This window comes from Perna viridis, chromosome 2 (assembly GCF_037379345.1).
Source record: "Perna viridis isolate PV_CMFRI_1.1 ecotype Kerala chromosome 2, ASM3737934v1, whole genome shotgun sequence".
NCBI classification, from domain to species: domain Eukaryota; kingdom Metazoa; phylum Mollusca; class Bivalvia; order Mytilida; family Mytilidae; genus Perna; species Perna viridis.
This window is the reverse complement of record NC_142446.1, coordinates 1980093-1995602: the sequence shown is the minus strand read 5'-3', so window position 1 is coordinate 1995602 and position 15510 is coordinate 1980093. Positions and strand designations below refer to the sequence as shown.

Below are 15510 nucleotides of genomic sequence, written 5' to 3'. Positions count from 1 at the left end.
TAGATTATAAGGAATAACTGTTATATTTTTTGGTCTGTTTGAAATAACCTCAATGCCTGAGGTGTACACTTGAAAATAACCTTAATCCCTGGGGTGCACACTTGAAAATAACCTCAATGCCTGTGGTGCACACTTGAAATAACCTCAATGCCTGTGGTGCACACTTGAAAATAACCTCAATGCCTGTGGTGCACACTTAAAATAACCTCAATGCCTGTGATGCACACTTGAAAATAACCTCAATGCCTGTGGTGCACACTTGACAATAACCTCAATGCCTGTGATGCACACTTGAAAATAACCTGCTTCTTCAAAGAATGAAAAAAATATAACAGTCATTCCTTAAATAATTAAGACATGCAAAGGTTATTTGACCAGAGGCTAATTACAACATTGAAAGTTGTTTTAATAGTTCTCAAAACATCTTATTAAAAATCGATTTTACGGCATGGTTGTCTGCATTGTAGTAATTCTGAAATGATCGTAGCAATAATATGTGAAAATGACGCTGTCTAAAGCTTTGTCTCATTTTAAGAGAAGTGCAGATGAAAAACGTGTTAAATGCAAACTATGTACATGTAACTTTGAACAACAAACACAGGCAACACAAGCAATATGCTTAATCATTTCATTAAGTTGAAACACTCATCAGAATTTCCACAGACTCCAGGAAAAAGCAACTAAGTCATCAATGGACACAAAAATTTTGATCATCACTATCAGAAATAAAATTGACCCTGATAATTACACAGATTGTATTGAGCCTAGTCCAACAACAAATTACTTTTAATTGAATTTTTTCACGAGATCTGTACATGCTGTGTGCATATTTGTCATTTTTAAAATTATTTTCCTGCCAATTATCTTCCCTTTATTTATAACCCTGATGAGGTGTTTCCATTTTGTCAATGACAATTTCTTGTGGTCAGTGGTAGTAAAAACATTAGAAATTCCCATTTTTTTCATGCCAATTGATAAAATCAGGTTGGCAGATCAGAAAACCAAAAAAAAACTAAAATAATCTTTACTGCACATTATCTGTAATTCTTTTGCACCTCAGACATCTTCATTTTATAAAGAACATTCAGTGTGGCTTGCAGAATAGTCTGATAAATGCCAGGCATGACTCATTCAGTGCTATTTTTTTTTTAAATTCCTTTTTACAATTGTATATATCGCTATTGTATATTTCAAGACACAAAACCATTTCTCATGTACTTAGAACAAATTTTATTGTATGATTGAATGTCAGAAAATAGAATATATCAGCAAATGGGATATGTTATTCATGCAAAAATTGTCAAAATGATACATAATGGAATATTTTGTTTTCTTCTCCCGAAAAGTAGACTGGAAGTTCGACACTACAATGTCAGAAACAATGCAACTTGTTATTTGTTGTTTTTGTTCACAATAAAGAGAGATTCACATTAATAAAAGATCTCTTAATTTCATACCTTGTTTAAATATAAAAATGTCCGATTTATGCCCTACATTATGTTTATGCAAGTCCACTGTTCTTTCATGCAAATTGCAGAATCGCTCTTATTTACAGAATTTTTATTGTACTGTTTTGTAGTTGCAAGTCAGCAATATTTACGTTCTTGAAAATATATGATATCTATTTATTCCTCAGGGACCAATACTAAATATAACTGAAAACTAATGACATAAATTTGTCATTAACTCGGTCTGGATCCCAAAAGCACAGTTGAAAATTGTGCTAAAAATAGAATCTCACGAGGCAACAATAGGGAAATACTTATTTAAAAATATTTACATCTGCCCAATGTAGCACTGTTGCATGCTAAGGCAATTATATACCTACACTGTGCTAGATGTATTTTTGTGTTTCTACAAAGGGTTGGAATGCAGAAAACAGCATTTTGTAAGATATGAAAGACATTTAAAATAATGCCAGGGATGTATGTTCCTGATTAATGTATAAGAGTGTAAAGGGATTTCTATTTTTTTATTATTCTTAAAAGCTGGGGAATTTCTTTTTTTAATTGAATCTCAGGCATGCTATTTGGATTCTCTGGAAAACATGCTTGCATGGTAATGAAAAAAAAATATGTGCTTTATTCATATGCAATGTACAAGTACATTTAAGTTTCATTCCATGCCTTAAAATAGAGCTGTAAATAACAGATGATTCTGAAATATCTTATGTCAGATGCAAATACTACCATACCATACCATAAAAAATATACCATTAGAATGGTCCTCATTTTCTCACGCAAGTGACTAAAGCTTTCAAAATTCTGGAAAAAACCCTGCATACACACATAAAGTCTGTTATTCAAGAGAATTCCCCCCTTTGTAGATGATTCTAACAATTTATTCATTCATAAAGATAGTTTTAGCCTGGGAATATGGGTATACCAAAAAAATCTTTTGGACATTAAAACTAGGTTACCAAAGAAACAGTTTTTTTTTCAGTACATATGGGTTAAAACCAAAAAGACATGAATGATGATCACCATTCATAAATAGTCACTAAAGCTAAATCATTACGAAAGCTGGTGATGCACATCTATTGGCATTCCCTCCATCAGAAGCTAAGAAATCTGTGAAAGAAAAGTGTACTACATGTACATGTACACAGACAGATGGAAGGATAAGGCAATTGCCAACTCTAATACTGACGTCATTTATGATTCCTTTAATTTAAAAATCTTAAGTAAACAGATTTGAATGTTCAGTACCTGTAAGTTGTCTGTCAATCTATAAACTCTATCATCCATGGTTATCGTTGCACAGTTTCATTGAGATTCTACAAAATATTATACATGCATACATTGGTTTATATAGCAATCTATTCATATTTGTTTGTAATTGGGAGAATTAAATATTTTTTTAAGTAACAATTAAAATTGCTATTACCAATAGTTCATTTTTTTATGAGTGCAGTATGATTTTTTTTAATTAAATTTGCAAGCATGAGATTAAAAAAAACACATAAACATGTCTGAGACAAATATAAAAAATCCATCTAATAACTTGAAAATGGCAATGTTAATGTGAGATGATATTACTTAACAAATCTTACCAAATGCTGCATAATTTGAGGGTTTAGTAGAAATTTTGTCCACTAATTCTGTAACTCTGTTTCCTTTAACCAGTCTGCACTTAATACATCGTGATGAAATCACCGCAAATAATAATCCAGCAATATATTTTATAAATGGTTCCGTCACTACAAATAGTTCAGCGTGTCATGCCCATGCTTGTTCTCAGATGGTGGCAGATCGTGTTTGGGGAAATCTGTTCAAAACCATCTACTCCATAATTGCTTATTGTCTATTTAAAATTAATTGATAATCAAAAAATTAATTAGCATAACCTGATTAGCAAATACTCTCTAATTAAAGAAAAGTGTGATTAAAATATAGATACAACATGGGAGATAACTATGACACTCAGTGTAGAGACAGTGCTTAATCTCGAGTTATTTACGTTTGGATAACGTGCTTCATAGTGAGTTGATAATGCTACACTTGATTAAAAAATGTTTTAATTTAATTACTTATAAATGAAGTCGGCTCAACACTGAGGGATGTTGTATTAAGGTAAAAATAAAATTCACAAATTATCAGTTTGGGCATGTTTGTTTACATCGAAGACCGCCATCACGCACCTGTCGAAAGGCGAATATAACGAGTTAAATAATTGGTCGATAGTCACCGTAGATAAAAACACTGAAAGATTTGTAAGCAAATTCAAATTCAAATTATTGGTATAAAATCCAGATAATAATAATTACAACCAGTTACAATTCAGGATAAGTACAAAAAACACAATTCAATGTTAAAACAAACAAACAGAAAACAAAAATAATACCAAAAACTTGTTACTGCAGAGGAAAATTATAATAACGTACGACATTGCTCACCATTACTTTTTTGTATGTCCTCTTTATAACAATGTGAGAACAAAACTGAAGAGCGACCTACAGTGGGTTCTTGAATTTTGCAGTGTAGACCTACATCTACTTGTTGGTCTTGCAGAAAATCGGTATTTTACCAAGATCACAATATTGGAGTTCCTGAACATATGAAAAAAAAATACAACTTTACCATAAAATGAATATGCAAATAAAAACAGCTTAATGTTGTCATACAAAATTGTTACTCCCATGTATTAAAAGTACAAAAAATGTGAGAAAAGAAACAAAAATCACACTCGATGGTTATTACATGTATTACAAAGTACTGAAAAAATATCCATAAAATATCCAGGTTTTATTTAAGAGTTGTCATATTTCAATAGTCATCTAACCCACGCTCAAATTAAGAATCCTTTGTTCTGATTACCTTTAATCTCATTTATCCAACTTTTTTTAACCTGTATTACCTGAAATTTCAAAAGTTGGAATGGGAATGAACCTTTTAATTATAAAAAAAAATGTGTCACGTCTCCTTTAAACCAAGGTATAAATACAACACCTCATTAATTCTTTTGAAGAAGGTGAAATTCGTTTAAATATATAGGTTCAATTAAATTAGAATCGGACCTAAGTATCTTCACTACCTAACTGCGATTGGCCCGTAAAAGCTTTGCCGAAGGAAACATTTTTTGGCACCTGGAAGAGGGGTTTCCGACATGACGCGTTTTGCCAACTCCGAATTTCGAGTTTGAGAAAAGGGTTCATATGCACAACCAAGAAATTTGGTGGTGAACTAAGTATAGTGACTACCTAACCCTGATTGGCCTGTAATATGATGAAGGTGAAACCTGTTAACGCTCCCGAAGAAACATTAATAAAAACAACTTTGATAATTTTTGTCAGCTCTGTCCTCAGATTTGATATATTATATTTATAACCTTCAAATATGGTAATTTTTGTAATGATGTGTGTCCTAACGCATTATACTTATTGTCATGATCTGATATGCCTATTGGCCGAAATGTCTAGCATTCATAAGGAATTATTGGTTTTCATGGTCCGAAATGTCGTTGGGTCGAATTGTCCGGTACGGATAAACATTTTGGTTCTTGTAATTTAAAATATTTCTTATATTCAATTTAGTTTCTCTTCATCCTGTTTCGATTTCTATCGTTTAATTATGTTTTATTACGATTTGATTCATTTTACCGAATTGATTCGTTTCGAATCTTTCTTTTATCGATTACTTTCGTTTCGCAATTTTTATGATCCAAGAATTATGGGTAATTTTAATTACGTAATTTTCGTAAACATCTGGACGCCATACTGCAGACTATAAGGCCAACTATATCTTGGAAAAGGTATGATTTGGTTTGTATTTAATTATCGAAACTAGCAAATATTTTCCGAGACTGGTTTGGCTCTCATTCGCATATATACAAGTATACGCAAATGAAGCTGCCATTATGCTTTTTTTCAATTTCAGCGTCTGAAAATGCAGGTACAAACCGGATGTTGATGCTTTTCCTTGCCATAAGTATACAGAACCAAGTTGATAATACAACCATGTATAAGCTTTGCCGTGGGAAATATTTTATGGTACCTTGAAGGGGGGTCCCTAACATGATGATTGTGCCAAAATTGAATTCCGAGTTTGGGAAAACGGTTCATATGCACATCCTAAAAATTTGGTGGTGAATTAATTGGTATGGTGATTACCTAACCCCGATTGGCCAGTAAAAGATTTGCCGCAGGAAATTTTTTATGGGATCTTGAAGAAGGCCCCCCACATGACGCTTTTTTCCAACTTTGAATTCCGAGTTTGAAAAAACGGTTCATATGCACCCCCTGGAAATTTGGTGGTGAATTAACCGATATGGTGACTACCTAACCCTGATTGGCATGTATAAGCTTTGCGTAGGAATTTGTTTATGGCACCTTGAAGAGGGGTCCCCCAAATGATGTTTTTGCCAACATTTGTGCAGTCTGGTTTCAAATTTGTCAGTTTGTGTCATGCAGGTGACCCGTCGTCCAGTAGTCATAAAATATTTCGTACGCTAAAGCTTTTACGGACAATTAAGGGCTGAGCAAACCGACAAATTTCTAGGATGCGCATATGGACCAGTCCCCCCAAAATCACGATAATACCACACACAAATCTTATTTTTCTCATCCTAGTTCATCCTCCCATGTCAGGGTTTTGAGTCCACCCTCGCTCCCTCAAAGCCCTGACATCAACCATTCATATTTAGCGGGTATCGTTTAGCCAATTCTGATTGGTTGCTTCTCCGGGTGAGACGCACCAATGGAAATCGATTTTACATAAAATGTCTGTGGAAAGGTAAACAATAATACGAGGTAATGGACGATCCGACATAGTAAATGAAAATTGTATGATTTCACAAATGATGCAATATGAGCAAAAATGATAACTGTAGATTCTATTTAGAGTCTTTAAAAAATGACGTTATGTGTAGCCACTTTGTACGTTTTATCGAAGAGTTTCTATTACGAGTGATTTGATTGGATTTTGGATCCGGGTTAAATTGAAGTAACTCACTAGATGGCGCTGGACGATACCCGCTAAATATGAATGACTGATGTCAGGGGTTTGATGGAGCGAGGGTGGACTCAAAACCCTGGCTTGGGAGGATGATCCTAATTAAGAATTAATTTTTTATAGAAATGCTTTTTCGAAGAGTGAAATTTAAATGTAGCGGATTATTATTTGTTTTTATTTCTTTCTTTCTTTTTATTTTTTTGTTTGTTTGTTGGTTTGTATGGTTTGGTTGTGTGTTTATATTTGTTTTTTTTTTACAAAAAGGGGGATGTATTTTTTGTATCTATATAGAAGTGGATCTGCTTATTTTTGACAATATTCTGTCTTTATGTAACTTAATTCAGTTATATACTAGTAATTAAAGTTGATAGAGTAATCAGTGTCAGCTCCAGAGTTTTACAAAGTGCGACCTAACCCAGGGTCCAAAATTAACACTAAATAAGGACTTGTCGTGTTTTTCTTAATGAACTGAATTTTCGATCTCTTTTAACATAGGAAATATATCATTTGAAAAATATTAAGTAGGCTGGATATTCTGTCCTTTTCAGATCCAGTCAATGTTAATTCAAGAAATAGCATTCAAAATTTTATGTTAAAAGTTTTCAAACTCATTTTCAATAAAGCAATTTGAAATGTATGAGAAGCACGTACATAAACAATACTGTCAAGAATTTTATCACGACATTATTCGATGACGCAAACATTTTATGTAATAACATGACATGGTCCGTAGTGGGTTTGCTGTGTTTTATGGTTTTTAGGTATTGGAGTTTTCCCGCGCTTTCTTTTAGTTCGCTGCCTTCTTGTTCACTAGCTGTATAGCTGGATTGGGCTTTTTGTTCGCTGGCTTATTGTTCGCAAGCCTGAGCTTGGTGATTGACCCAACACCTACGTCTTAGAGAGCAAAATATGAGACAGAAAACACCTTTAATTTCATATGTAAACAACTTTATTGCCATTGATTTTCGACTAAATTTTATAGGAAACATGTAAAAAGGCTGCAAGGCTAGTAAATAATTTAAAGCGACAGGAAAAAAATTAACAGACGGTAATTTAATTACTATCTATTACCCATCTGTAGCAATGTAGGCAAATTCAGAAAAAAAAACAAAAACAAATTAGAAAAAAATCATTCCCCTGCATACCAATTTATAATGATTCTGACAGCAAGGATGCACACTATAGTCTCGGAGACTTTTAAAATTATAAATATGCATAAATATGCTCAACCTTTTTTCATACAGGACTTCAGATATGTAAACATAAAAAGTTTAGAATCTATGTGTGTGTGTGGTATTTTTTTTTGGGGGGGGGGAGGAGGCAAAAATGTTTTTTGTAACTCAAATGTAGCTTATTTTCATGTTTATATTCTTTATCCATACTTTTGCATTATCTTCGCTTATATGAAAATGCTTGTCTGTATGTATGTTGTTTTCTTTTCTTTTTTTTAGCTCACATGGCCGAAGGCCAATTGAGCTTATGACATCACTTGGCGTCCGTCGTCTCGTCTTGGACAAATTTTCGATGAAAGTTTGTTTCCCACACAAAATGACTGTTGGGATTTTTCATCTGTGAAAAAAACATGGCCGTCGTTACAAAAAAAAAGGAAAATAGGGGTCAAAAGGCAGTTTTTTGCAAATTACTCAAAAACCATTGTCTGTAGCGAAATTCTGGCAAAGACAATATCGTTCATCATCATGAGACGGACATGCAGAAATTTTCAAAATAATTAGTCGACTGATGAAGGAGTTACGGCCCCTGAAACAGTTTTTGTGTTTTTTTACATGTACAACTTTGAAAGTCTTCTTCTCTAAAACCATTCAAGAACATTTCATGAAAATAACCGTATTTGTTCTTTAGTGTATTGTGCTCAACATGACGGTTGTGATTAACATGACGGTTGTGATTTTCTTCCGTGAATAGATATGGCTGCCTATACTAAAAATAGAACATAGGGGTGGGAAGACAGGTTTTTTTTTAAATAATTAAAAAAATGTTGCCTTTAGCAAAATTCTGGTTCAGATCATAAAAATGCTATTAAAAGCATTTCCTGCATTTGACAATTCAGTTGATTTTAACTTAGCCTGTCTCATTCCTCAAGTTTTTCAAATAAGCAAATGGTTAATCAGGTGAGCGATTCAGGCTCTCTTGAGCCTCTGGTTCATGATATACACACGACTCCATGTGCGTATGTGTGTTTCAGTGTAATGTGGAAGACTAAAATTGTGCTTTATTTTAATGTGCTAGTATGTGTATAAGCTAGTAGTACGATATAATGTTATATGAATGTGCTGTTTCTGCTTAATTAAGTCCATGTAATGTTCTGTTATATATAGTGTCGGTTGTGTTGCTTTGTTTATCTGTATATATCATCGGAATCTAAATAAATATTACTTACCTGGTTACTTACTTCTTATGAGTGTGTCTCCGATTTCATTGTCCTGAATTTTCTGGCGATTTTTTTTATTTTTCTCACTTTCTATTTATTTTGTATATCACATGCATGTTTATACAGCTCTGCTAGCGGAATTTCCTTTGCGTATAGTGACGGTCACGGGTGTCGCGTACTTGTACGCAAGGATAAATATAGATTATATTTCAGTCTCGAAGGGATTTCAAGATTTTTCCACTCCAGATAGTTAAATTTTAAGATTTCAACCCACGAGCTTCAGCGATTGGGTTAAATCTAAAATTTAACATCGAGAGTGGAGAAATCAAGTAATCCCCAGAACATTGGAGGAGAATCTGCCTCTCCCATGAAATCTGTTGATAAATCGGGAATATAATAAGCACTCTTCATTTCCTCTTCCCGTACTTTGATCCATGAATTATGTAGGACTCGTCGTAATAGTTATGCTGCCCATCTCGTGATAGAGAGAATGAAACTTCTGAGCTTAGGACCGGTGCAAAATACAATCTGACACACACATTTCACCTCATCATTTTCAACATCAATGTGATAGCGAACTCTTTTACAAATTTATCAATGAAAAAAATATGAAAAAGTTTGATAATTGATCTTTCCTTTATATTATATTTGACATAAGCGAGACATTTACTACGGTAAAGTGTTTTTAATTTCATTTTTCAAACATCTATCCTTACAATGAAAGTTTAAATTTAAACCTCATTTATGTAACAAACAATGATACTGTAATTGTATCATTAATCAGAATCATGTCTTATTTCTAATATATCAGATAAAACACACACTGTCTTTATTGCACAACTGACAAAGGACATTTTAAAAGATAGGACAAAGTTTTTTTTTTATAAAAGAGAATATTAACTTATTAACAACATCGGTCCAAACCCCAATAAATATTTACAGGTTCCGGAGACGAATAGTTTCATATTCAATGGAGCTTTTACATAACGAGTCTTCGTTTTCTCTTTTTCTAGTTCTGTATAGAACATTCGATGACAGCATCATGTTTAGACGAAGAACGGCGTTATTAAGACCCGGGACAAAGACTAGAGCAAGACAACAGAAAAAAAACACACAAAAACACAAATTAACTAAAAGAATACACACAGAAGCTAAGAATAATTGGCACCCAAAATACTGTGAAACTGTGAGCATGGACAAGGTGCAACGGCAAAGTCACCGAGTTGCACATATAATTTCCAATTCGGGATGAACGTTCTCACGGTGATCAATTTCGTCTTGCGGCGACATCTAACGTTAATATTGTCTCGATACCCGATATATAGGTTTCCATAAACAAACTTGGTACTGTGATTTCAAACAATTCCAAACTATATAAGGCTTTGATCAATTTTGACTTTAATCAATTAGAAATTAAATTATAAGGATTGTTTTTTTCATTTTTGATATTTTGGTAAAAAATTAAACACAATTCTTTAAATTTAGCACGGTACCAAAAATCCAAGCGAGCTGTGATATAAAAATTGTCACTCCCATCGATAAAAGGAATTGTATCTTATTATATAGTGATGAGTCTTCTTTCATTGGTTAACCTCTAAAAGTAGGTACAGATATGAGGCGGATCGCTCATTGTCTCAGTGTAATGTCCCTTATCTCCCGTTCTTTGAGATATATGAATGTATGAATTCCAAAACCCAATTTACCTTTGGGTGCACTATACATTTACATTTGACGCACAGTTAACCTGGTCAAATTTTGTAAAACTTAATATTAAAAGTTGAAATTTGGTGGATATATTGTTCAAATGTAGTTAAGCATTTATACATATATGTAATGGTAAACAGGTGTAATTTAAATGAAGAATGATATCCGCAATGTTTCAGTACTCTGTCTTATTGGGTATCTCCTTAGCATCAGCTAGCTGATGAATCGAAAAGGGTGTTATTATTTTTACCCTTTGTCCACCTCCTTCATAAATGATTTCATCCTGTGCTAGTGTCTAAGTGCCTGATATTTTATAAAACATAGTATTTTGCTTTTAGTTTTGGAAAGGCACCCATACCATGGCTACTGAGTTATTGCGTAACTAAATTTTTGTCCACATCACTTAAAAAAGAAACCACATCACGTAAAGAAGAAATCACTGCACGTAAAGAAATGAAAATACACATAAAGTATTTAGAGATCGACATAACGTAAAGATGAAACGACCTCGCGTTATAAGAAAACCACTGCACAAAAAGATAAATCCACATAACGTAAATATATGTTGACATAACGTAATCATAAAACGACAGAACGTAAAGACGAAATGGCAAAACGTAAAGACAAAACGACATAATGTAAAGATGTTCCTACATGACGTAAATACAAAATGACCACATGTAATTATAAAACCACAGCAAGTAATATAAAATTGACAACACGTAAACAAATGTGTATCTCATCAGACAGTTTAGGCGTTCCATAGTAATGACCAACATCTCCTGACTGTTGACAGGCGCATGAAATCTGAGGTTTTATAATGTAAAGTCAAAAATAAACTGAAACAAACACACCATAAAATTCATCCACAAACACATCCAATTCTCTCCATAGAATACCTCAACATTAACCGCATATAGACAAATGAAATATCAACTTAAAGAAAGAGTAATCAAGGGAACCAAGGTTATAGCGGTAATCAAAAGAATGTAATCCAGGGACAAAGACCAGACATGGAAAACAAACATACAACAAAGAACATAAAGTAACTAAAATCATACAAAGTAACAAAAGTAAATGAGCAACTCGGACTCCACTAAAAACTGGGAGCATGGACCAGGTGCACCGGTAGGGTAAGCGTCCTCTGCTTTTCTAGAAACACCCACCGAGTTGCTCATAAAGGAAGGAAAACTATGACCCGTTGAATAAATCAGTGTTCATGGTGCTGATGGATACACCATAACGATCCACGAGTTCATGATAACGACCATAAAACTTCTGTAGTGATGACTTCAGTCTTGTAGCAACATAACCCTGTTCCAGAAGCCTATTTGTTAGAGCTCGTAGTTACTGAAAGCTAGCTCAGAACATATTAGAGAAAAACAATACCATCAAAACTACCAGCATTAGAAAAATAATCGGCCACTCTAGACTACAATTCCAGTGAGCTGAATTTGGAGTAGTAACGTCAAGTACTAAACAGGCAGAATACGTTTAGTGCGATACTAAATCAAAGTGCCGATGGCGATGGCGTTGAACCTCGGAAGTCGTGAAATATTTATAGGTATTTTAAAAACTTTATAATCCGCTGATGGTAATTTGTTCTTTCTGTATTTCAAAAAAAAATATTTACAACGGGATCAGAACTACACACCCACACTATACTGATGATTCAAAATTTCAATTTAAATTTCGTTTTCTTTTCTTTCTTTCTTTTTTTTTTGTTTCGTTTCGTTTTTATTTTGTTTCTCAATGTGTAATCTTGACAACTTATTTTTAGTTTTAAAGGTAGCCAGTCACGTGGAATCCATATATGGATATCAAATGCATTAATAAAATATTGTTCAAACTTCTATATATGTGTAAAATATAATTTTAGTCGTATGCAGTAAAAACGGGCAATTTATTTAAACGAAATAATCAGTTTGATATATTTTAGTATTCATCCCCCAGATCTCTTTCGTGGTGGCCGGACTTTTAAGGCGGTTATCAACCGGAAGTCCTTTAGATTGAAATCGGATGGTTTCAATACTCAGAAGTCACATGACTTCCGAGTAACAATGACTTAGTTTTTACGCAGAGATGCAGTTAGGGGTCGAATATGTCTGTAAAAATGAGTTTCAAAGAATAGACAATAATTCGAAAATCGTATCGTTTACCAATAAATCTATTAAGGGCAGTTGATAAATCCATCAGACATTGTTTCACAAGAATTAAAAGAACGTGCTTTATAAACTATATTTCCTTTAAAACTACCTCATATTAACAGATTCCTCAGTGCAATATGTTTTGTAATAAAACGTCGAAAAGTTCATATACATGATATACGCGTACGTGTATGGAACATAAACTCCTAACAGATATGTAAAAGGGAAGGTCATATTTAACCTTGAACCCCAAGTTTTTTTCCTCCAGCAAAATGTGAAGAAATATGGACCATATTCAACTTGTGTTCTTTTTAAAATTCGAAGAATCTATACCTACCTCCTGGACTGCTTTATAAGCACATTTCCATTGAAATAAATATTTTTAAAAAATCGATTTCAGAACCGTTTTTGAAAACACAAAACCCAAACCTCATATTATTTGTATATATATAGACTACTACTACTACAATGTAAGAGGTTAGAATTCTTTTCCTCCATACCCCAACCTAAGTCAGAATATAGCTTGCCAGACAACCTCTAGCACTGCTGGAGTAAAAAAATAGACCATCCGTTCCAGGCCACCTACCACCCTCCTTAAGACCCCCTACCCAAAAGGTTTTTATTTGTGATATTGACAAAATAATAATTAAAGTCTGTCGATTGTCTTTTAGAAAAAAAGAATATAAAGCCATATGTGTTTTTTCTGTCCTAGATGGAAAAACAGTGTTAGAAATACTAGTTGTTTCTATTTAGAATCGATTGTAAACACACATACCGTTAGTGTACTCATGGTCGTGGATAATCCCTTTTGGGATTCGGCACTTAAGATATTTTTTTGATTTGAATACAAAAACAAAACAAAAAATGTCTCAAGCGCCGAATCCCAAAAGAGATTAGGCAGTGGACTAAGTTTAAAATTATTAGTTGTTTCGTCTTTTCATATTTGGTTTCAATTGTATTCTGAGTTTGGTGTCACTATAATGACCCATTTCATTTCAAAAGTTTTAAATAAAAATAAATCCCTACCTACCGACCCTACAAAATTTCAGAATGGTGATCGGAATCAAAACACTATTTTTTTTTTCGGCCTTGGAGATTTCTCATCAATTGACTGGAATGCACCAATAAGTTGACCTACCTATCTGTCTTACATGCACTGGAAAGTGTTGATTTTATCCCAAAATGTACTTTGCTGGGTCAAAGATTCAGCACTTGCTGTGGGCTGTACACTATAAAGCGTGTAGATCACAAATTGGATCACTAGGTCACGGATCGATATTAAATCAAGTGATAATTCTCGTAATGAGTGAACGTGGTCACATGACAACTAATTTCCCCGAATACACCATGACCCATATTTACAGGTACGATTATGCCCAGGAACTGTGTAAACGCTTCCATGCTTTACACCATCCGTGAGAGACCCCAAATGATAGCCAATGGCGTTAAGAACCCCCCCCCCCCCCCAGTCCGTCATCTACTACAAATACCACATATAATGAGTGCAAAGCGAGTGTGCTGCCTCTCAATGCAGTCAGCTAACCAGGTAATACAGGAAAATATAATGTACTTCAAATCTTTATTTGGTTATTTACTCCATATGTAAACATGATGAATTGTTGTATTGCCATATGTCTTCTAAAATTGCTGATATGACATTTTTGTCCTCTTGTGACACTGTCCTAGTATGTTAAGATGATCTCTCTCTTATTCCTTAAGATTTCCCAATATTTTCAGCTATATCAGCAATAGCGCCACCTGTCCCAAAAGCTCTCTGGGTGGCCTTTTTCGTTTTATTGGCCCTTAACTGTTTTATAAGAGTTTTCTGATTGCGAACTGAATGCTCTTGCAGGAAGTCGCTTTCAACATTGTTGTTATGGCCTCCACAAACATTGACAAAAGAACCTTCTAACACTCGCAATTTCTGTAATGGGGTTAACAAACATTCCACCTGAATACAGTAGTTGATACATTCAACTAAATATTTTGACAATGATGAATGCTTGTAAAAATATGGCAAGGACAACAGCAAATTTGGCACGATCATTGTGATATCTCCCTCCTTTGCCATACGATTGAATGATTCAATATGCATAAACCACTGTGCCAAGTTGTTGAAGTAGTTCGTGTGAATACACTTCGGTTGTGGAGGAACGTCAACGGTACGGAACTGGAGCTGCTTTGGAGTTTGAATAGAGAGTAGGCGGAGCTTGTTACTTTTGGAACGGAAGGGTAGCGGGCACGTAATTTTTCAGCGGAATTTTGAAATATTCTGTTAGATTCCGGTTTTATAAATCGTTTCTGCTCCGTTATGTTCCAAAAGGTAACAAGCTCCGCCTACTCTCTATTACGGTTCAAAATGTCAACCAAACAGGGTCTCTCGTGGAAAATTATCGAAACTTCAATAATAAATGTAATTTTTGTAGCAAATCTGGTATCAGTATACAGGAAAATGATTCCGGAATCGAACTAGGTAGGCGTGACATGCACAATATCAACTTGAAAGTCGTTACAAGCGGTTGAAGGGCGATACTCCGCGGTACCGCTAAATCTCCAACTTTTTGTATGGCACATCGTTCTGACACCAACCCGACATATCAATACAAAGATAGGCCTTTTAGACTTGTTTTATCAAACACACACACACACAACATTACTTTTCTAAATTTAAGTGCCGCACATCTATCTTCATATATATTATCAAATAAGCTAACTATATTAAATTGAAAGACCATCATCCTGCAGTTGAGTTTATTAACTTCATTTACATTGAATTGAAATACACAAGAAAAAAATCCTCTATTGTATATAAACAGTCTCG

The 15510-nt window shown here is 34.0% G+C and overlaps 1 protein-coding gene across 3 annotated transcripts in view; it reads right to left on the bottom strand.

The window, feature by feature from the left end:
• The window catches only part of LOC148623274 (centrosomal protein 128-like), a 33809-nt gene extending 30157 nt beyond the window's left edge, over nucleotides 1–3652 (bottom strand). For all 3 annotated transcript variants that reach the window (XM_088565005.1, XM_088565006.1, XM_088565007.1), the window contains exons 1-3: nucleotides 3530–3652; nucleotides 3053–3303; nucleotides 2709–2776 (exon numbers count right to left, since the gene is read on the bottom strand). In XM_088565005.1, coding sequence (XP_088421131.1) covers nucleotides 2709–2747 — 39 coding nt within the window. In that variant the 5' untranslated portion in view covers nucleotides 2748–2776; nucleotides 3053–3303; nucleotides 3530–3652. The remainder of the gene's footprint in view (nucleotides 1–2708; nucleotides 2777–3052; nucleotides 3304–3529) is intronic.
• Nucleotides 3653–15510: the final 11858 nt, after the last annotated feature.